The 24,519-nt window shown below is 42.3% G+C and overlaps 1 protein-coding gene across 1 annotated transcript in view; it reads right to left on the reverse strand.

The window, feature by feature from the left end:
* The window catches only part of FGFR2 (fibroblast growth factor receptor 2), an 82,728-nt gene that overhangs the window by 41,598 nt on the left and 16,611 nt on the right, over window positions 1-24,519 (reverse strand). The window contains 4 exon segments of the mRNA XM_059821494.1: window positions 7,666-7,789; window positions 14,815-14,984; window positions 22,229-22,303; window positions 22,985-23,251. Of these exon segments, the coding sequence (XP_059677477.1) occupies window positions 7,666-7,789; window positions 14,815-14,984; window positions 22,229-22,303; window positions 22,985-23,251 (636 nt within the window).

Consider the following 24,519-nt stretch of genomic DNA (forward strand, 5'->3'; position numbering starts at 1 on the left):
ACTCTGGACAGTTCATTAGCATAGGTATCAATGGAAACGTACGTTTAAAACCAACTGCTGAAATGAAATTACGTTGTTCAGTAATGTATATAATCTATTCTAATAGCAGAAATGATGCTGCAGATATAAACACTAACCAACACATGCATATTCACTTGTAAAGGCAGACTACAACTTCAAAGCAACTATTTTGATCACCTGATTTGTGGCGGTGATTAAAAATCTCTAAAAGAATATATAGAATTTTAGACTTTGACAAGCATCTTGTAAAAATGGTAAAGACTAACTTTATTCCAACTAATACACTGTCATGTTGAGTTCTTCACTCAGCTCAAGTTCTGACAGTATCAGTGTTTTTCTTTCATGAACAGTCAAAAATTTCAACATTTTCATGCAACCTTTTAAAGAGCAACCTGGAAAAATAATTTTAATATTTGATATTTACAGAGCAGGTCAATATTCAAATGTGCTTAACAAACTATGGTTTTTAATGTGGCTTTTAAATTATAACTAGATTGCACTTTATTTTTATGTTTAAATGGAACGACTGCTATTGAAGCTGCACCATGGGAACAGTAGTAACCCAAAGACGACCTAATGACTTAAAATCCGGAAAACCTGTAGAATACAGCCACCTCTGGATTTCACATCACATGGTGGTTTGCAGAGCAGTGAGAGGAGAGGACACCAACACAGAGGTTGTAAGTGCAACCGTCTCTCTAATAGCCACAGAATTCCCCATTTTACTGATTTGTCCACACTTTGGGTACTGCCAGATCTCTCACCCCCTTACCTAGCTCAGCCACCGGTACCCATTCCTCAAGATTTTTTCTCTCCTGCATTATAAACCTCTAGGAAGACCCCCCACACCCTTTCACTCTTGCATCTTCCCAGTGCCATCAACCCCAGCCTCAGCTAAATAGAGTCATGTGCAACCCCCAACGCCTACCACTCCAGCCTACCACTGAGTGCCATCTCCATCCGCTTCCACCTCTGCTACGTTCTCTTTTAATCCTAGTTTAATCCCCAAAACCACCAGCGTGGTGGTCTCAGTTAGGATTCATCTCACCCGCCACGGGCAGCTATCCCATTGCAGCCATGGGGTTGTCCCACCTCTGCGTTTCCAACCCACCGTTGGGGACAACACGAAGGAATGCAGGCGCAAACTCCTCATTAATAAGGCAGTCATGATTAATAACCTTGTGTTTGCCTTTAATATGGTCCATTTGTCCAGTCTGTATCACAGCTCATTTACAATTCCGTATTTGTGAGAATTCAAGCTTTCCCCCCTGCCCTGTTTGATTTTTTTTTTCCTAAGAGGACGTAACTTTACCGATTTACTGCCAAATAAACTGCCAATTTTTTCAGTAACAACATTGCTGAGAAAAGACTGGACCAGGTCAAAAAGGCCCTCTGATTAGGCACAGACATGGCTTTCGACACGTGCCAACTGCACATTTAACAAGGCAACAGTCTTGTTAGCATCTTCAGACAACTCCTGCAAATTCCTACTTGCATTTCCACAAGTAGGATAGCGCACGAATTAGAAGGCATGATTAAAAATGATAATAACAGAGCTGGAACAATATCCTGTTCATCATTCATCAAAAGAAAAAGAAATACCTGCCTTGGGGCTGTAATAAGACAGAAAGTGGGACAGGGAGACCAGTCCTCTCCCAGCAGACTCTGCAGGAAGCATTCCAAACATGACAAATTCGCTGTTCACCCAGCAGATGAAGTAATGACACTAGCATTTGTCCATAAAATGTAATTTAGCCAGACTACTCCAATGAAATCAGAAGCTTTAACGCTATAAAACTAGGCGATTGGAATATTTTTACCTCATTAAGAAAAAAGGGGGAAAAAAACCCGTAAGCTTTCCTTTCCCCTTAGCTGAACCATCACACTGTGGTCTTTGTTTTCAGGAGTGAACCGCACAGCCTCCAGCACTAAACAATTTGCGTAATTTCTTTTCAGATGCACACGCCTTGCCAAAAGCCTAGTGCCAGGTGTAAAGTCCACACTCCGGCTTATCAGTACATTAAATAAAATCTTCTTCCCTCTCGGCCTAACCAAATACCTGAGGGCAAGCATCAGCGTGGATTCCTTCATGCTTCCAGCCCCTGTCTCATCACGTCCCATGCCGCAAGCACTTGGGTGAAGACGTCAAGCCAAAGCTTGTCCTTGCAAAGAGCCAGTCAACAACTACAGGCACATCTGCCAGCAGTGCAAGTTTAGGCTTGGTTGTAACACCTACGGTTAACTCCTGCCAGACATTAGTGATGCGACATCCAAGGCATGTATTTAGTTGGTGTCAGTTCCTTTTTCATATGCAACCTGAATCCTAAAAATAATTCTTTGGAAATTAAGGAAGGTACTATAGTTAAGTCAAACTAATTCTGAACTTTATTTTGCTAAAACAAGCCTCAGCAAAAAGCAAATAACAATGCATATGTTTTTATGAATTCGGGAATGACAAAATGGAAACGTCTTTAAAAAACAATGTACGCCTCCATGCCATGTTTGCAGCTAAAGACTCTCAGAATGCAGAAAAACCCAAAAATAAAACTGAGTAGAAACAAAAGCAGTTTTTTCTTCTGCCTTAACTAAGGGAAATATAAACAGTTAAGTATGAATAGCAAAAAAAGTAGATTTTTTTTTTTAAATAACGTGCTGTGAAAAGCAAGAATAAAATTCACCCCAAAGCCCTCTAAACCTCCAAGAGTTCAGAATAAAAGTGATTTTTTGCACACCCATCAGAAAAACCACTCATACATGAGATTTCTGAGGCACAAGCTTTAAGCTGAGAGTCATTTAAAATGCTTCCTGGATGAAAATTTATTTTCAGACTGTTTTCATATGAAAATACGAATTACTGTTAAGGGACACCTGCGTGGTAGTACTCTGCCACCTCTGGAGTTCCCTCCTCAGTAACAAGAACCAAAGGCGTGGCTATTAGGTAAATTAGAAACGGGTCAAACTACAGCTACGCTGGCTGCAAAAGGACTTTTTTATAAAAAAAAAATTGTGACAAGTTATGTTCACTTTTATAGCGAACAGCAGGGTCTTACACATTCTTGGAAGATGTGTCGTGCTACGGCAGCTGCTTATAAAACCCAGTAAATGAGGTAATGTGCCGAACTTCATCTGAAACCAAACCACCTTTTGTTTCCCTGGATGATGACATTAAATAGGACAGAAATGGCTACCTGCACTAGCAGTGTTCAAAGACTAACCTTTTTCTTTGCCGTTAAAATATAAATTCAATTAGTTACTTCCATGCTTAAACAGAACTGCCACTGCTGAAATTGTACTCTAGCGGTAATTGCAATCCAAGAGTGATCTAATTATATACAAGTCTCAGTGGCTGCATTCCCACGTTGCTTCCTACAACCCGGATTCACTACAATACAACTCGTAAGTGAAAACCACATCGTTTGCAATCGTTCTCCCTTAAGACTGCATGACTTTATATATGTTTAATGAGAATGGAGTTAGTCTATCAGAAAGCTTACTAGAAAAATGCAAGTTTCTACCTACTGTTAAATACAAAAGAACAGAAAGGCACTTCAGCTGCATGTAAAAAAACCAGCTGATGGGCTAAACTGTACAAGGGAAAGAACATTCTTTTAATTAAGGTACTGGATTAGGATTCAAGTACCAGCTTTACTTCTTGGCTCTGCCACCAGCTTCCTGTGTGACCCAGGGCAAGAAATTTCATCGCTCCGCAGCTCGGTTTTTCATCTTGAAAATGGACAGTGACATTTCCTTCGCCCGGTCCCTCCGCTTTTCGGTCGTAAGCAATTACTGTGCGCTGGCATGTTGCCTTGGACAATAAGTATCCGATATTAATTGATGCCTCTGGGTAGTACTCCAATAACAAGGCAAAAATCAACTCATCTTCCTTTTACAAGACCCTAACGGAGTTCTGGATCGCCACCATTTGCCACTACTGCAATCTAACAGATTTGTATCCCAAAGCAAAGCCCTGCATACAGCCTGCTTAAGCCCTTGTTTTGAAATGGAGCAGGAGGAGAGAGGAAAAGGCAGTCGATTGGGGTATCCCAAACATTTAAAGAATAGCTTTGTCCAACACAGAATATCCTGGCCAACTGGACTGGACAATTCCCCGCTAACACTGTCAACGTGCACAAGTATCCTGTGCAATACAGAGAGGCTGCCAAGGACTTGCACTGAATTTTTTACAATGGGAGTAGAAAATACTGAAGAAAAAAAGCAGTGAATGTTTTGCCAGGTTTGTAAATTTGAATGAGACCATCTGAGCTGAGTTGACTATTTTAAGAGGGTTCTTGCAAGTAATTACAAGGTAAAAACGAGAATACTTCACACCTACATTCTGACTGAAAACTACTCAGCCCTGCTGGCTCCAGGCTTCTAATTGTCAAAAGAGTTCAAGGTTTGGAAAGTTATTGGCATCAAGTAATACTGGATATTCCTAACTAGCATTGTGTCATTATTTGGCACGATTTTTGCTGGGATACCTCCCAAATCTGTGACATAATCAGAGGGTTCTCTACATTACACCATATAGTCAGATGCTCATGTTAGTGTAATACGTTACCATGTTTAATACCATTTGCTATTACTTACACTTAATCAGCTCTGGAACCAGTTAAACCATATAGGAAAAGCAATTTCAGAGGCTTTCAACTGACAGTTTTCCACACACAACTTGACCTAAAATTACAACCTGAAGTTTGTAAGATGCGGTCTACATACGCAATTGCCTCTAAACAAACATCCATAACTCTCCACAACCCTGTGGGAACTGAAAATTCATACAAAAAACAGAAAAAACCGCACAAAACTAACTTCTGTAGAACTCTTAACTAGAAAAACTGTCAGAGTTTCCCCTTCTGGCCAGTCTTAATTTACTGCTTCAGCAATTTTATGCCCAACCTCCACAATTATTACAAGCTTTCAGCAAGACAGAAATGGCTGAGCTCTCTAACATCAATCCCCCTTTTAGGTTGAAGTCCCAATGCACTCTCTCTTGAAAGACTCACAGTAGATTCAACACAGGTATCCTAGGGTGTGCATTCCCATGCATATGTTTTCAAAGTAAACTAACAATTACACCCTTTAACTCATCAAATTCAATGCAAAAATGAAGTGAAATGATTAAGTCCACAGAACTCCAAAATGCAGGTCATGACTTGCAAAAGTCACCTTTGGACTTCTGGATTCCTATCTCACAGGGCCTGAGAATCAGAAAATGCTGAATATTTGCCCAGGGAAAACCAGGGCAACTTTGGGTGCCATCAGCTGGGTACTCAGCACATCAAATCACTAGTCACTTTTGAAAAACCTCATTATTTACTTTTCTGCCTCTCTATAGGAAAGGAATAGACATTTAAATAAATTACATAATCCTTATTACCATTCCATTCATTCATTCATGACACTATAATTTACTGCCAGGAAAAATAAACTTCTGCATAATATTCCTCAATGTATGACATTCAAAAGGCTCAAAGGGGGAGAGGAGGTGAGAGGGCTTCTGACAAATATTTGCTCAAGTGTCCGCATCATACATGAAAACATTTCCTAGAAAAAATGGGTAAGGAAATTTACGGTCAACATGAAACATGCCAGATGGGGACTGGGGCGGTAAAGAGGAAAAGAAGCAGGGGACAGAGAAGGGAAGGAGCATTTTGAACCAGTTTTGTTTCAGCAAGGAAAACACCCAATATTGCAAAACTAGCTTTTCCCTCCCAAGTAGACTACTAAAAAAGAGTTTTAAGCAAAACCGAAGTTAAGTCAATCTACACTCCCGAAAGGATTGAGAAAAAAAAAAACACCAAACCCAAAATCCTCCAAAAATCCCACAACTCATCATCCCCTTATATTCTTCCTGGGCCAGGCTTTAAGTCAAGCCTCATCCCTGGCAAGCCCATGCGAGCAGCCCGTGCCCTCCAGCAAGGTGCTCAGCAGAGGACCGAGGCACGCAGAAGACAATTTACTATCATCTCTGGCAGCCGTTGCTGCTGCACCCTCCATAAACTTTGCTTACACAAGTGTTCAAACAAAAATGGCTTTGCCAGTCCCTTGGTTCACCTCAATAGTACCCACAGCTCACTCTACCGAGGATGAAAAAATACTGCCAATGCTATAAAAATCTTCACTGCTTTAAGGGTTGACTACCTAAAACCAAGTATAGGCAAGTTGGGTGGTTCACAGACTGGCTTTGAAGACCTAAACGTATTGGGGCTGGTGGTAGGGCTTCAGTCTGACGGCATCCCCATCACAAAATTATCTTCTTCCTCCTCTGCTCCACGAAAGCTAGCTCTCACTGGCATTTTCGCAGAGAATGTTTTCATTTCTTGCTGCCTGAGAAGCTGGCACTTGTTTTGCTTTGCATTTAGGGGTTTCCAAGTGGTCTCAGACAAAATAAGACCCTACCTTTAAAGAACATCCAAAACGATGCGAGGGATGCATTTTTATTCATGTAAAAACCAATCAAGAAATAGGGAAATGAAAATTTTGCCACTGTTTTGGTCATATAAACCCAAACTCACAGTAAGATTCTCCATAGAAGGTGAGTTGGGCTGTCAGTCACCGGCCAAAAAACAGCTTACAATAATTAAATTCATTTTTGCTTTCAATACTGATTGATCAAAAGTTTTTTTCACAGAGCTTGTGACGCTCAGATCATCCCACAAGCCTGGAGAGAGCAAAGCCCATTCAAGATGTACTTAAGCAACTGAATCTCAGATCCCCAAAGGTATTACCAGCAGGTCATATTATAACAGCCAAACTGATTACTTTTGGACAGCAATGCCTTCAGAGTCAATAAAACTGCTCACACCCATCCAGGCTAATCAGCAAGAGTAGGGGTGAATGGAATTGGTTCCTGAGATTTCAAGCCCTAATTTAGCTAAGTACTTAAATAAATACGTGTAAGTCTTATTACAGTCAGCAGGATTTTGGTATTATTAAGTTAATATTACTAAGCATGTGCTTAATAGTCCTGCTGAATCACAGCTTTGCTACTACTAAGAATTCAGACAGTGTTTTAGAATTTGTCCTCAACTAAAACCATTTCTTCACAATTGCTGTCACTTGTGTTTCAGGGACTCCTCACAGCCCATGCAATGGGCTACGGTTGGATCTCTGTTATACTGCTGGGAATGCAAAGTACCTTTCCTGAAGCTTCAGATCTGCACTAGCTTCACCAAAGTCAGTATCTAGCTTTTCATTAAAAAAAAAAATTGTTTCAGCTATAATAACAGCAATCTAAAGGATCACTTGACAGTTTTCATAACTGCAGTTATTAAAATTTGTGTTAGTACAATTGTACAAGTAATAATTAAGTTGTAACACTAATGACTAAAATTGCATCAGTATTTATCATTTGTTCGTCACGGTAAGCTTGTAGGTGGATCACAGCAACAAGACCTCACTTGCATTCATGGATATTACACCTTTGCCAAGGCATGGGCAGGTTAGTCCTATAGACACGGGTGAGACAGATGAACATATAAAGTTATGTAGCAATTGGTTATGTAGTGAAATCTTATCTTTAGACTACTGTGAAATCATCTTCAAAATTAATGCAAAATGTATCGGCTTAGTTCTAAATGTTTTAATAGAGAAACTCATTGATTAAAACCATCATCTTACATGTGACAGAGTTTTACTTACCAACAACGTCGAGATGGTACGTGTGATTGATGGATCCGTACTGGTTTTCTACTATGCACGTGTAATTTCCTTTGTCAGACGGGACCACGCTCTCCATGATGAGACTCCAGTGCTGGTTGCGGACCTGGCGGGTCGTAACCAGAGAGGTTGGGAACTTCACTAGCATAGTTTCACCCTCTCCCCCTCCAAAAGAACTGGTTTCCAAAAAGTTAACCTTTTGTAATCCATGTTTAAAAGCCTCTTCTGTGCTCATTTGACAGTTCTGGACACTGAAATACTTTATTTATTCCTGATCAGGTACAGCACGGCTGCGGCAGTGAAAGCTTTCACGCGTTGTGCTCTAAATTTGCTTCGTCCCTGATCTGAGCACTGCAGACATCGGTGCACACTCAGTCCTACCAGGCTCACGAGGATGGCACCAATTAGCAGCAGTTGTCTTACCAGGCTTTACCTTTCGATCCGCTCTAAAGCAAATTCACACCCTCAGGGTATTTCCCATCTGTCTCCAAACAATCATCTGATAATATTAACTACCCACCAGCAATACGGGATGGATATGATCCCCTAACATCTAAATCTCCGTCTTTCTCTAATAGCTCAATTACACAGCCTGCATTTTGGAGAAACAAAGCACAGAAGGGCAATGTTTGGGATCCCTCCCAAGACACATAGAGCGGCCACATCTCTTGCTGCTCTGGGGTACCACAAGAAAGAAATTAAGATGCTGCCTCATGAAAAATGCCTGAACAAAATCCTCATGGAAACAGAGCATAAGGATATACATTTATTTCATACAACCCTTCTCGGACAGTATGTATTAAAGGTGCTGATTCTGTTCCCATTTGAACTCAAAAGAAGCATTGGCATTGGTCTTGCAGAAAATAGGATCCAGCCCAATACTGGAAGGATATAGAGTCATCCGGTACACATATATATTTCCTGCATCATAAGCTGGCTCCCAAAATGACCTTTTGCTGGCTATCCACTAATCCCTTGTTTTAGCGTTACATGTTTGACAAAGCGCTCAAAGATCTTAACATTATGTGGCTGTAACGTACAACTTCTAAACTGCGAAGTACGTATTTTAGCAAATGGAACAAAAATACAATCTGGAACAGTCATTTTAATCAGCCAAATGGAAAGTAGTAATTCAGCGCAGTACACCAGAAAAATTTATGGACCATCCAGTGACACTTCCAGTAACTATACATTCTTAAAAGGTCATTACAACTATAGGTCTGAAATCCTGCTTCATGCCTGACTATTGCGTCCTTATCCAGCAGGAAAAGGCTACGCAGGGCTGCGTCCCCGCTGCCAAGAGCTTAGCCCTCACACGTGCTGGAGGTAAAAATGCCTTCAGTTCAAAGCTTGGAAGAAGACAGTTCTCTCTGTAAGGGGCTCCTGGCTTTCCTAGTCCCCCCCAGCTAGTAATTAGCTCATTAGCTAGTTATTAAAACTACTGTCCAGTTACCGGCTAATAATATTAGCTAACCACTGGCCATGCGGGCTTTGAAAAACAAAGAAAATGGAGAAGAGACGCCAGCAGCAGGTGAAGGGCATGGATGCTAACCAAATGTTGCAGAAAAATGTGACAACATGACTCCAAAATCTCTAGCCCAAACTTACAGCTCCTCTTCCCAGCCCCCCATCTTGATGGTATACATCAAAACTATATATTGATTATTTTTCACACTATGGAGAGCTAAGACATAAGTTTACAAAGCTAGAAAGAGTTTATCAGGGTTATTTTATTGCCTTGTTACTCTGCTAAGCAACCTTGAAAGTCAAAGTTTGGGTCAGGAAGAATTACCGTCATAAAACACTGGTAAATAACAAATACAACAGCTACATATTTTGAATATTTTACTTCTTTATGAGCTATTTTGGGGGAGACTTGGTCAAAGCGACCTGAACTTTTTGCCATTACAAGCTACATCACAATTCTCAGAATCAAAGCAAGAGTTTTTAACCTATTTGACTGCAAAACAGGAAGAACAGATCATGGTTCCGCAGAAGTTAAAACAAAATAAAAATTGGTAACAAGCTGGAAGTAATTAATCTGATAGGAAAACACAAGAGATTGTTTAGCATTCAATAAGAAAACATAACTAACTTACAGCCACAAGTGGATATACTGGATGGCAATATTAAAAAGTATTTGTGCAATTTCCCTTCTTGTAACCCCAATGGGAAGAGATAATATCTTTATAATGAAACAACAGCTTAAGCCTCTTCAGTTTAAGCTAAACAACTGCTGTAGAGGCCCAAAGCATTTATGACGCATCGTCACACAACTGGATTTATGTCATGGATCTGGATTCAACTAGATTCAGCTTGTTGGCTTAGTGCTTTCTGGTTACAAGTGCAGCATTGCAAAGCCCAGAAGAACTCCTCTTTGCTGGGGATGACGGCATCTTCTGCTGAAGACTCCCAAATTGAACCTTTCATTCGCAGACAGGTGACGGTCCTGCCACAGCCCTGCAACCACGCAGTTTGCAACACCCTGATCGTACAGGCTTTGTTAACGTGGTCTTTTTAAGTGAAGTGCCGTCACTCCCTAGTCCCAATAAAGCCTGTCTTCGGGTAGCAAAACTGGTGCCATTACTGACAACCAGCACCAAAATCACACCACTTTTATATAAAAGCTAGTTTCAAAAGAGGTTCAAAGCAGTGCTTCCACAGTAAGCAGGTCTTACACCAGCCTTCTGTGTACGGATGAACTACAACAGTGATATTCATTTTTGGGGAAAAAAACCCAAAGCAAACAAAAAACCCCCACCCTTGCGACTAAAGTTGCAAATAGATGGTATCTTTGGTGATGCAGGTTAAAGCCATTAGCTGCCTCCTGGTTGCTCACTAGGGTCCTTCTAACTGAAGACAGCAGTCCTACAGCTTTCCAAATATTCCCTAATAAGTTTCCCTGGGTAATACCAACTGGGTCCATTTAAGCTGTTTGAAGAGATGACTTGAGCTCGTCTGGCAGCCAGAGCATATGTGGGAGCTCACGTGAACTAATGCACTAGGAAAATAAAACAAGGGTAGCAACAAGACGCTGAAAGTGGGAGCATCCTCACCAGGCATATGGGGTCCAGCAAAGGACAAGTGTCCACAGCCAGAGATTTATCAGTTGTAGTTGGAGAGCTGGAAGAGTTTCCTAACTAGCTCCTTGCCAGCTATTATCCTGTTATTTCTACTGTTTTGCTCCCTGAAGCCCTACTTCATATATTGAGTTCTTTCAAAATCCTGGAGAATACCCACCCACACAGTCCCACCCACTCCATCACCTGGTTTTCAGGGTATCTCTTCCAATTTGTCATTGCCTTTTCTTGATATGGGGAAATTCAGGGAACAACCACATTCCAAGCATCTCAAATCACAGCTTGACCCTTCAGATTCTCTGTCACTGCAGTTTAATAACTGCTTTTGCCCTCTTTTTTTTTTTATTATTGCTTTGCAATACCTATTTTCATGTTTTATCTGTGCTTCATACCCAGAAACTGTACTTTATTTGCAAAAGGATTGAGATAACAAATATAATCTCAACGTGGTTTTTTTCCTGACTAGTTACGGACACTTCCAGCAAATTACTGAGGTGCTTTTTTTGGCCATCTTCTCATTTTAACCAATTCTTCCAAACGGTCTCTCCAAACAATTCAGTTTTTAAACTAAATTATCAATATCAAATGCATACAACTGTACCCTTAAGATGTACCTTGGAGGTGGGAAACCTAAACTGGAATCAAAGTGTCAAGAAATATTGGTCAGAAATCTAGGAAAGGGCAAGTAGTGTTTCATAGAAATGTTTTGCTTTTGGAGTATCATACAAAAAATCGTGGACAGTTCTATTTAATTTTAAAATACATGCCTGCAGGGAACAGATACATCATGAAAAGTTGTCACTTAGCAAAGAATGGTAAAAAGGCGTCAATTTTAAACGAATTTCAAAAGAAAGAAGGATTAGAAACCAAAATATGATTCCCCACAAAATCAGCACAGTTGAGACATATACTGGTACTGCTCAGGCAGAGAGAACAAGTGAAGATCCATACAAAAGCCATAGGCTTTTTACAGCTCCTATAGAGTCAGAACTCCTTCTTTACTTTGTATTTACCTGGCTGAATTTAAATGTGTATAAGATGACTGTAGGGATGAAGCTTATCAAAATGCATATGTGAAAACACATACCTGTTAATACTTAAACAGTAACACCTGATAGAAGTACATTTGCTTTCCGGGTGGTCTCTCATAGAGGATTTATCTTATTCACTCAAAGACATTATAAAATGCCTTTAAATGCACAAGAAAGAGCTATCATTACTTTAAAGACAGATTTAAAAAAGACTAAAAAGTGTTTAGACATTCAATAACTGATCCCCTTCTCCTTGCTGTAGAAACTTTGGGTATACCTTGAAAAATCATAAAGGGTTTGATTTTGAAATTCACCACCCAGAATTAGTCATGGTGGAGGAATTTCGTTCTGGAAGCTATCTTGGCCAGCACATACACCCTTCTGCTAGCCTGCCTGAGTGCAAATTGACTCAAGACATTCCCCAGTCAGAGGGACAAAGTGCTACAGGCCACTATCTGATTGCGATAAAGAGAAGAGATTTCTTAGCTCAAGGCAGCAGGAGAGAGGTGGCTGGAGGATTACTGGAAAGCTTCACATTTTCCTTCCCTTTACTTTGTTCTTAAAGTCTTCAAGGGATGACTGCCTCTTCCGAAAGGGACAGGTGGTGTTACATCAACTGGTGATGGCAGGTACGGCCAAGTTTGGTTCCAGCTATTCTAGTCGCTCAAAGTATTATGAACATGAAGATCTCCAGCAGAAATGCTTTACGTATAGCAATGCCCAGATTCAAGACAAACTAGTGTACAAGAATTATGGGTTGCTGTGATACCTGACTGAACACAGACCAATATGGAAAGACTCAGTCCTTTCCAAGGATTCCTTCATTACAAATTTGTTGGTATAGCGGTGTCAAGAAAATACAGTTCTCTCTCTGTTTCTGGATAATTTTGAACTAAGCCCGCAGTGAGCTCACCCTGCCCCTCTTACAAAAAGAGGGCACAGCCTCCAGAAGCTCTGGATGCCTGATTCTTTAACACCTACTCACTGAAAACAAGCTTCCATGTTAAAAAGATGCTTATTCAAAACACCAACAGAATCTGCAATATACACAGATTTGGTAAGCAGAATGACAATGATAAGTAAATGCTACCAGATCATTTAAAATTTGATGTACTTCTGAGCAACAAGAAAGTCTAAAATCCAAAGCTGTGTCCCCCCTTTCTTTCCTTTAGTCTAAAGAGATGTAAGAAGTTATGATTTAGAATTATAAGTATATACTTCACTTATCCAGCTGGCTTTAGACATAGGCATCTGTGTTTTCTTCCACATACATACCTAGGAAATTGTATACGTTTAGTACACATGAGCAAAAATTTCATTTGTGCCACTTAATGGGCACAAGTCTAAATGAGCTCGCCCAGATCCCTAACACAGGCTAGCCGTGGCAGCACGGAGCCCCACATGGGCTGATTCACCCCGCCAAAGATCACCCTCCCAAACCAGAGCTCAGGTATCTCCATCCTGCCTTGCAAGACACATTTTCCTTCACGGTTTTCAAGAGTGGTATCTGCATTTCCCCTTCATGAGATGTAAAGTGTTCAAAGAACATCTCAGTTAGTACCGAAACAGTTACTATTATTTTCCAAGACAGGATTAGTTTGGGGGTTTTTTAATTGGCTTCTTTTTTTGTTTTTAAATAAGCACTGAGAAAGGTGAAAATCACTGAATTGTAGCCAATTCATTAACACTCCATAGCGTTATGAAAGGCAGAAGGTGTTGCCAGGTGTACACTCATAAGCAACAGTAATTTATGGTGTAAGCAAACATAGATGGAAAAGTCTACTTAGATAATTAGTGTTCATGCGAGGAGACTTTCTGGGCTTCGGTCTCTGCTAACACGAATGTTGGAAAAATTGACACTTTCTGCAGTAAATCTAGCTAGAGAGGAAAGGAGACTATGGCTTGTCCTCCTCTGCGCTGGAAAACACATTTTTTTGTACCAAGCAGGATCTGAGTCAACAGCACACGAAGCAATATACACCCTGGCTCCATCAGGGCATCGCAAAACACGGCACCCTGAAAATACCGCAAGCGCTGGGGTAAGGCAGCAGTGCGGTACTGGGGGAGGCAGTCCCCAGGACTCGGTCTTGAGCTTACTCCGTCATCTGGAAAAGTCAGTTAACTTCTGTCTTAATTACTGTTACAAATTGCTCTGAGCTCCTCAGCAGAAGTTCCAGGCTGGGGCTTACAACCGTGACACAAGGGGACTAACTCGGAAACGTCTCATCTCCGGAGAGAAGTTGCTGAGGAAGCCACCGAAGAGGTTATGGTAACTCAGAAATGTGGGGCAGGGTAGTGCTTGAACAGCAATTTGCCATCAAAGTCAGGCACTCCCATTCCCTGTGAGGAGCGGGATAAGATGACCGAATCCTGACTTCTGACCTGACCTAGGCAGATACCGGGAGGTTAAAGGTCCGTGCACTAACCCACAGAGCTAGCTGGCCTCCCTAAAACTCTCTCTTAATCAGTAACCACCAATTTAGAATGAAACATCTAATCTGAAGCTGTTTAAAATTCAAACAAACCCTTGTAAGTAATTGCTGTTACTTTCCCTCAAATTCTGCTTCCCATTTCAGTTTCACAGACCATAAACTCTATAGAAAATAATAACTTTTGACTTCCAACCCTTCCTTTATTAAACTGCCTACAAACACCAGAGTGGATGGTCATGTTTTTAACAATGCAGCTGAAAATGAATAGAGCAAAATAGTCTTACTCTGCTTTGCAAAGTCAGCCTTTAGTTTTCCAAATAAGTCTCTATAAATATTCCTTAGCTGCACTGCTATGCTACAAGCTTGAATTTGAGAAAAAAAAAAAAGATACAGAATTAGTGCTCAGTAACCGCCAAAGAAACCACCCACCCTTCCCCAGAAGAAAACAATTACTTTTTTTTTTTTTGCTTCTACGTTTGATCCAAGGCCATTAACAGATTTTCTGTTGACTTCAGCAAGTTTGGGTTTTGGGTTTTTTACAGCCTTGGTCAAGAACAGAAATTGCAAAATCACATCATGAAAATGTACCTTATAGCCGCCAATACGATGCTCTTGTTTAAACTCTTTCCCATTTTTCAGCCATCGCATGGTCGGCGTTGGGTTTCCCATCGCCGGACAACGGAACTTGACGGTGTTTGCTGCTGGCACCGCGTGTAGCCTTTTCTCCATTTTATCCGTATGTGTCCAATAGGGTGCCCCTGTTTCAAAGAGATACAGCCAGAAACATCAGCACTCGGAAACCCAGCTCCCTTTCCAGCCCCTTCCACAGACATAAAGCACTGCATGTATTCATTTTAAGCGTGGTTTAGGAAGACTACACGACTGGAAATCATATGTCGCAAGTGTTGACCAGAGTTTTGCAAACGGCTCAGTCTGCAGCTTTGAGTATGTAATTTATGACACAATTCCAATAATTAACCACAGATATCCTTTGTTTTGTGTACATCAAGTAAGACAGAGGGACCGAGTTTTCAGCAGACTCTAATGATCAGACGCTTTTGACCTCAAGTTGAATTACTGTGAGTGCTCAGCAAACTCTGAATTCTTGGAGCTTGGGTGTGAAGCCAGACAGACCAAGTTCGAAGACCCACTGCAAGCATCTGCCTTAATCTTCCCCCATCTGTTAGAAGGGGGATAAACATACCTACCTGCCCGGCAGCGCGCTCAAACTTACAGTGCACCACAGCAATGTGAACTGTGCTGTTACTGTTATAGAAACCACTAAAATATATTTACAAACAGAATATATTTGTGAAACCTTAACCAAAGAGGAGCAGCAAAATTCAGCAATAGCATTTATCATTTTGCAGGGATTTCCCACTCTCATGAGCCTGTCGAAGCCCAAGTGTTCAGTGATGTCCAACACCATGGCACAAAACAAGTGTCGCTCTCAGCCCGTATTTACTGGAGCGACCACTTTTACCAGCTCCTGGCAAGGCTCTCCTGGCTCTCGCTCACTCCGTCCCATGCCCTGGCCCAGCCTGTGCCCACACCAGGAGTACGAGGAGCAGATGAAAACCCTTCTCTCATCCAGGTTCTCAAGCATTTGTCATATACCAGTACAGCAAACACAGCAGAACAAAACATACAACTACCCATCTGGTTTTACCCTCCAAGAAGTAAATTTGGGAAGACACATCCATATACAAGGTTATCCCACGCTCTGGATCCACGCACCACTTTTTGGCTACATGGCACAGCGTCTTCGTGACATCGCTTCAGTTGTCTCACCATAACAGTTTTTAAAAAGTTAAAGATTCAAGATCTGTTTAATAGTAGGAAAGATTAATTTCTTTTACAATGGAGTTTTCCTGAAGCAAATCAGATTAGTGTGGAATTTTTAGGACTAGAGGGGTCCAGAAAAATAACTCTATTTCTCTCAGCCCTGTTTCATTTCCTTCATTAGCAGCCTAACACTCCACTATAAATAAACTCTTCCGTTCCTCAAATATTTATAGCAGTTCTTACAATCAGTGCAAACTCAGAAATCCTGCTACCCCCCTCTCCGAATAAAAATACAGCTGGATAGAAAATACAGGAATAAACCCTTTAACAACGTCTCTCTCAGTATAAAGAAAACATTCCAAAAGCAAGTCTTATAATGATGCTAAGAACGATAAGTGATTTTTTTTTTTTTGCCTGAAGTGGCAATTACTGTTAAAATTAATGAAGTAGAAAAGCAAAGCAAATTTGTGCATGTAATCAAAATAGAAAATCAGGTAACTATTGAAAATGTAACTGCAATGCTAAGAAATCATTACACGGACTAAAGTGAATTAGGGATGCAGGGAAAATCACTGTTAACATTATTTGCTAAAACCAGGATCACATTAAAACAACAGAAGACTTTAAACAAAGCCAACCAAAGGAATTAACTACTACACGCAAAGACCAAATTACATTACAAGCATACCAGGCAAAGGCGGAATTACGTGTTGGTACCGATGTATGAAAAGGATATTTTCTCTGGACCTCTAAACATCTTCCGCAAGGCAATGTAAGGTGACCACTACTGGGCTCTGCCCACAATTCCCACAAAGTCAAAGTAAGTTGTGGTAGGTCAAAACCAACCAACCATCCAAACCCGTTATATTGGTATCTCAGACAGAGCACAGTGCCTAGATTGACCCCAAACGGCAATGCCCACCCAGCAACTTTGCAGCCAGCATGGTCACTTGTCATCACACCCGTCACACGCACCTCCTCACACCTATAGAGCACAGAAAGCTCGGATGCAGTCGCTGGCAAGCACAACCTCCAAACCACAGGCTCCGCAGCTCGCCCATGGCAGTGCTGCTCTGCGGCGCACAGGCGGGGTGGACCAAGCTCCGGAGAAGCTCCCATCAGGGTGCAGCCCGGGACCAGGGCATCTGACTCGGTCAGGATCCATCCGCCACCAGCTCCCCAGACAAGGCTGCTCCATGCAGCCAGGTTTCTACTCAGCTACCAGCCTGTGCTGCATTACAGGGCTGCTCACCCTCGGGTTTTCTTGCATATAACCCCCCTTTCCACCAACCTTCATCCTTCAAAAAACTCCGCTCCTGGAAAAGAAGTGTTCTGCTAAGCCTCGTATACAACAAATGCACAGGGAGGAAAGACTTTGCTCTATGGAAGAGGTGGGAACAGAGGAGAGGCCGGGAGGGTGCCGGCAGGAACGAAGCGGCTCAGTGCCGCAGAGAGAGGGGGAAAGGAAACTCCCCGGGCTGGGAGAAAGGACTCTGCTCGGAAAGCTTCCCCTCGCACAACCCTCGCATCGGCATAACCTGCAACGCTCCTGAATTACAGGGGAGCTTGGAGAAAAACATGCGGACATCACATGTTGAAAATGCCATCTGAAAACGCTTCAGGACATCCTACCATTTTTCACTAGGTAGTAGCAACATATATTGGCAGCTCCTCAGGACGTTTAAGGGAAAAGAGAAAACGGCAGCAACATCCACAAAGCGTAACGCTCGCCCTCATTTTGTGCTTTCATACAGCGCCTGATCCGATTAACGCACGGCATGTCTCTTTACAGATTAAATTATCGTAACCTAAAAGCACCTTTTACTGCTTCTATTTGTCTTGAGAGGAAAAACATCCAGATTCACTGAAACCCAGAATGAACATAGTTAACAAGTATATACCACCAAGTGCCGAGTCCTCTTCCGGACCGTGTCCATCGCGTCCCATCTTTGCTAACAGGACAGGTGGAAGCAGGAGCACCGCTGTTCAACGTTCCCAGTGACAACAGGGCAGACCCCGGCGCGTAGCGGTAACGAGCAGCAGGGGAACGGGTGGGAATTCCTGATTGCTTTTAGAGCTCTCATTAGTGAAGAAAATATCCTGCTGACCCACACTGCACTCCACTGCAAATACATTACCTCTAATCAGGCAAATCTCCTGCATGTGAAATTGAAATTAGGCAGCCCAGGGGACCACTTCACTTCAGGACTCCTCAATTTTTATTTGGACTTATCCAATACAAAGAAATACAAAAGCGGTGAACTCCAAGCCTGCCTGACAAGCACCTCAAGCAGGCAATAGTGCGCCTGAAACGACCACATCAAACCCCCCCAAGATTTTCAGTACTATTGTATTTGACCTTTAATTAAGAAACACTTCTAGGCAACATCCAATTTTTGCTGCTCCCTTGAGTGGGTTTCCACTCTACAGGATTTGATGAATTTGAACCTTGTTTCATCCTTTCTGAAATTCTTCAAGGCATGAAAAGAACAGCATGTGGATTACATTTAGATACTTTTTGTTCTTGGTGCCAATTTACCATTGCTTGGCCCAGAAGAAATTGTTTAAAGGGTGATAAGGAAAAAAGCCATAAAGCTTCCAGTCGCCTGACTAGAATTCAGGGGGGAACAGCACTATCTTCAGGGCTACCCAGGGGTCTCCAGAATAAATTACTGTTGGTGGACCTCAGCACAACCATCACAGCAGCTGCTGCCTTGCCAGCACCAAGCCAGGATTACAGAGATCCCTTCAGTTAGGGCTACCTCTCAAAATCATGATGAGGACGAGGCAACAAGTACCAACAACGTATATTCCACTGCTGCCAGTAGGAACCGATGATGATCCGCCCTTAGCTTTGTACAAGAAAGTCCCAGGTAAAGGTCCTGGAGAAAAAGCCTTGGAGGTGACCCTCCAGAACCAAGCGGCCAAGAGGCACCTCTTTAGGGTAACAGAGGGAAAAACTGAGTTGCCAGCAAAGCCATTTTGTGGAGAGAGAGGACTATTTTGCAGTGGAACCAATCCTGTACCTTCCATGAGCACTAATCCCTTCAACAAAAGCTGGAAGTAATAAAAAGCTATTCAGGATGCAGTCTGGAACAAATCTACCACAGTGTTTTTTCAGACAGTTAAGATATCTGTCAAGCTAGAAGGACACCAAACGCAGAGTGAAATCTGCCAGGCATGCCTTTTACTTAAAAATACGCTCAGGGCAAACGGTCAAGCGCACGTGTGCACACACGAGTGCCCTCCTCTCCCAAGAACAAGCTGCTCCTCACAGCTACCGAGCCACTTAAAGCCCATGCTGACTTCAAGAGCAGTTGTGTTTTCTGGGCAGCCTTGAAAATCAGGCTAGATTTTCCCACCAGCCTGCATTTGAAAACCTTGGCCTCTGAAAAGGTATTTGTAACAGAGGCAAAGAAAATAAAAAAGCTTAAAAGAATACTTACTGTCGTAAATAAAACAGCTCTAAAAGGTCTGCTTTAGTTTTAAATATGCAGGAATGAGAATGCCAAGGTTCAGTTTCCTGTGGAAGGCACTAGAGCCATTTCCTGCCTCATCACATCATAATTAACATGCCAGGACAGCTGGACTTTATCAGAATTGTTTCATCAAAAAGCAACAACCTTTGAAGACTATGGCCTTTTGTTTCCATCAGTAAAGGCATAACCAGGCCAATTTCCATTGCTTATCCTTAATGATCGCAGCTGTAATTTCTATGTAAATTAACAGTTAAATTGTTTTAGAATCTGCAAAGCTCAAACCATGATTCAGGAAACACTTAAAAGACGACTTTTCTTAAAGAGCAGCAACCAGGGACTCTTGCGAGGTCCTGGACTTCCCCAGGTTCTGCCTAACATAGGCAGGAGAAGGTGGTAAAGGGCATTTGACTATTACACACCGCTGTCTGCCGCTCCGCGTGCCCAGGGAGGACTTAGGCTACTCTTCAACTCCTTGTTCACTTTTCAGTCTGTCTTGCAACAGTTTCTTAAGTTAGATGTGGCCTTCTGGACAAGATATAGAAATCTAGAAGGGGAATGGCAAATGAAACTGATGGGAAGGCTTAGAAGACGCTGGATATGCAAGCTTCAGTGGTTTGCAAAAGCACCACACCAAGTCCCACCCCTCACTTTCATACAGCTCTGATCTTGCCAAATCACAACCCTCTTTCAGCAATGCTGTATTAATCCAACTGAGTTACTATGATGCAACCTTTCATTGAAAACAGACTACTTGCAGGGATGTGGCGTCACGATCGTTCTTCCAGTTCCAGCTCTTCCCATCGAGCGGTCGGACATCGGGAGGAAGGCTGCGCTGCGCCCTGCACCGTCTGCAGCTTGCAAGAAGCCGCAGCAGTTTGTGGGCACCTTGCAAAAAGCAATCTCGTGGGGACTTGTTTTGTGCAACACTCTGCTCAGGGGCAATCTGTCTTCTTGCAGTTTCCTCCCGTCTACGCTGCAAGAGCTTGTGCTCTGCCCGCCATCCGGGATGTTTAAACGTTCACGCTCTAGAGGCATCTTTCATTTTGAGCAGGGAAAGTGTGACTGACCCCTGCTAAAGTACACACCCCATCCCTGGCAGACGGAAATAGTCAATGGCCTTTCACCAGGTCCTGAATCAAGATTGATTAACAGTAGCTTAAAATGATAGCTCACATTACAAGAACATCACTAGTGTTACAGAAGACACCACTGCCTAGTTCTCCCTGTTGCGTGAAAGGGCAGGAATCATTACCACGACGTTACAGAGCACAGTTGCCTTGAGATCAGGTCCTTTCTTCTCGCTATATGCGCTTCCAAACTCCACTTGTGCTCACAGTGAATTTCCAAAGCCATCAGCACGGATTAGAAGCACAATTGTCTTCACTAACACACCGAAAATATTGCAAGCTCTTTTCTGACCAACACCAAAAAAGCCCTAAAGTGACAACAGACATAGGGATGTTCCCTAAAAGGAATTTCTACCCACTAGTCCTTTTCAGGGGAACACTAACGTTGCCTGGGTTTGTGGGTTTTGCCTAGACAACTTCTTTTAAAAGCAGTGTCCCTTTTCCAAACTCGCCAATTATCTTTGCCACCACATTCCTTTGTCAGAGCAGCCTCCAGCTGCTTAATCTCAGCCACTTCAAGCTGCACCTGTGAATCAGACCGGGTTAATCACACTAACAGATGGCAGGGGCCAAACAGGCAGCTAAGAACTTATATCATTTTAAATAGCATCTAATGTTTCACAGCTTCAGACCAGGGGCAGCCGTATACAACAGTAACTAACTAGGGGAGCTAGAATCAGGCTCGTACTTTATCATCTGAACAAGTGTTTCAAGCGTACAGTACAGCTGCCAATTACTAATCAGGCTGAGGAGCAAATATACTACCTGGCTACTGCGGCCAGTAACTAGCTGACATCTCCCATGAAGGATTTCTGTGTTACTGACTTTACAAAGCACAAGCGATAGCAAACTACCAGTCACCGTGGGGATTTCGCAAGAGTGCATAGGGGCATAAGGAACCAATATGAATTTTACGTATTTTTTTTCTTAGCAACTGCTCTATTTAGAGCCTATTAATAGCTTTCCAAATTCTCTACAGGGACTGAAGTTTAACGTTCGGATAGGTTTAAAGACTCTTTTAGCCCATTTTCATCATGCGTAAGTAACACAAAATGTGGTTTTAGTACTGGGTTGCTTTCTTTGCAACAAACCTTGAGGTTTTTTGCAGACAAAAGAACCTCATTGTCTCCAAATTCATTCTCCCCGGAGAGATTTCTGCCGAGATTAAGGATTGAAGGATTTGCCTCATTACAACTTAATTTTATTTTTAAAGTTTCCACACCACCTCTTAAAAAAGTGAGTGGCATCTTTGTTTCTTCTGTTAGATTTCAGCTCAGGTTCAGGGAAAATTAGTTCATCTGTGAGAGCCTAAACCAGACAAAGACTGAACTTCAATTTAGGAAGAAAGGAAACTGCAGAAAAGCTAGCAAGAAGGGAGACAGAAAGTACAGACCAGTAAAGCATGTTTAGAAGAATATTAGTTTATTTTTCTTTTTCTTTTCCAAGTTATGAACTATGTGAAACAGAAAATGGAAAAGGACAAAAGATACCACTATTTGACAGCACATGCAGTTAACAATCAAGAAGCTCTGAAGGCAGGAGTGCGAAAGACGGGACATTATTTTCCACGTGGATCTTGCTAGTGACTTCTGGCAGTTCGCTGTTACTTACTCATCTGGTTGCTGTCATTCACAAAGTCCTCGGACCCATCATTGTCATCTTCATCATCCCCAGAGGAAAGAGCATCTGCACATTAAAAATAATCAAGCATTTAAACCAGCCTATTTTACAGACAAATAAACCAATACGCTACATCTTAGATTATCTATCAAGGAGAACAGATGTTATGTTAGATGTGCAGAAGCTATAGAAAAAGAAAATCCAGCCACAAAATGGGTATTATTCTTACAAAATTCTAACAAAACTAGCTAATAATCCTGAAATGCTTCAAAGTTTCCAAAGGGAGCTTGCTAACTCCAAAAAAATCTCTTTCCACCTTAAATTTTTATTTTTCTTAAAGACATTCAGTCAGGCAGAACTGAGTGTCTCCAGAACAATTTATCTCTAAACTTAAAGGGTGTAGGACAACCCTTTTCCTCTTTTGATGCAGGGGGGAAAAAAACTTGTATTCACTCTACTGGCTTTATCATCATCACAGCAACTCTGTATAATTTAATCCTGTCATAGTGGCATAAAACAGAGGGCTATTCAGCAGCTGTTAATCACTGTAGATCCCATGAAGTAAAAGGGGTATATACAAACTGAGTCCATTTCAGGGTCAGGACAGAAGGGAAAATACCTGAAATAACCACAGAACTCAGCTCAACTCACTGTGCCCAAGCGGACGGTTTCACGTTATATCATAATGTGTCTTTATATCACATTTTACAGCTTCTACATGCAAAAACCTATGTTTAACTCACTCACCTGTAACATTTACAATGAAGTACAGAGTATCACTGTCTAGGGTCCTAACAGCAGTGCAAGCATAGAGGCCCGAATCTCTGGGTGTAGCATCCTTAATTTGTAAGTACTCCCCAATAATCACTGTCCTATTGTCAGGCCCCAAAGGGACCCCATCCTTAGTCCAACTGATCATGACGGCGTCTTTCAATTGACAGCGCAACTCAAGCGGTTCTCCTGGAAGTGCTGAATATACATCTGGCTGAGAGATTTGGTATTTGGTTGGCGGCTCTGCGAAGGTGGAAGGAAAGGAGGAAAAAGAAGAAAGAGAAGGGAAAGGAGATAATTTCCAACAAAAGTCAGTGAAGGCCCTTTTCATCCACAGAAATCAAGTTACGTTCAATAAAAAAGTCGCATCCAGATTAGCCCGGCAGTCTGTCTTGTAAAACTGAACCATATGCAGGTATGGGATAGGCTTTATCTTCAAGAATTTAACCACAAACAAAGCTTGTTCCCTTTTGATCGGTGTCTTGGCACATGCCTTGTCCCAAGTGTCACACAAAGGCACAACCCGTCCCGCTGGTCACAGATTGCTGACACTGAGGAGACGAGTGCTGCTGAACCGGGGGGGCTTCAAAGAATTTGGAGGTGCCAGGAGGTGTTCAAAAAGCAAATTCAGTTTTATATCTTAGCATTTGTGTCCATGATTCAAACGAGTATTTATCTTTCCCCATCTAATTTTGTAAGTTGTTTTTAAAAAAAACAACTGAGAAGAGCAGTGTTGGAAGAAAAGGATAGCCAAAAAACCTTCACTAGCTAAACATGAGTTCCTATAAACAGCATATATGATGTCCTTTATTTTTCTCCCTGCACCCTCCCCAAAGTCTCTACATTTGCCTTCTACACTGCAAGCTCTGCTCCCAGCGACAGGAACTTTTTCCCTTAATTTTTTCTTTGCTTCATTTCTTATTTCACAGCCTCTCCTGAGCAGAATCCATCAGAAACCCAGGAACACAAGCGAAGCTTTCAAAGTCACAGCATACACAGAAGTTCAAAACAAAATGGCTCATCCATCAGTTCCCTTTTCTAACCAAATAACAAGAAGAATGTCAAACCACACTCTTTTTCCCAAACAAACATCCTTGGAAAACTACACCTGCCTACAGCTACTAGGGCTTCATCACCCCGTTCCAAGGCCAGCTCTCAGCAGGGGAAAGGGACCCCCAGCCCTGGGGAACTGGGGCCCGTCTCCACAGGGACGGTGGGACAGCCCGGCACAGGTGGAGGGACCCCCCACACCACACCTATGATGCACTCGGGCTGTGCCAGACATAGGGACTGCTTTTGTAACTGCCTTCTCCCTACAACCACAGTATCCCTCTCCCACGAGCCTCCTGGCCTCACCCAGGCCGGCATGAAAAGTAAATAAGGGAAAGCAGCATGAAGGCATCTTCTGTTTGCTCACGAGGAGGGTCACATCGCCCAGACAGCTGCTCCCCGGCACTCACCCCGGCACGCATCCTTCCCCACGCAGGCACCAACTGTGCACCACTGTGTGC

The sequence above is a fragment of the Gavia stellata genome, chromosome 9 (genome assembly GCF_030936135.1).
Source record: "Gavia stellata isolate bGavSte3 chromosome 9, bGavSte3.hap2, whole genome shotgun sequence".
In the NCBI taxonomy this organism is placed as follows: Eukaryota; Metazoa; Chordata; class Aves; order Gaviiformes; family Gaviidae; genus Gavia; species Gavia stellata.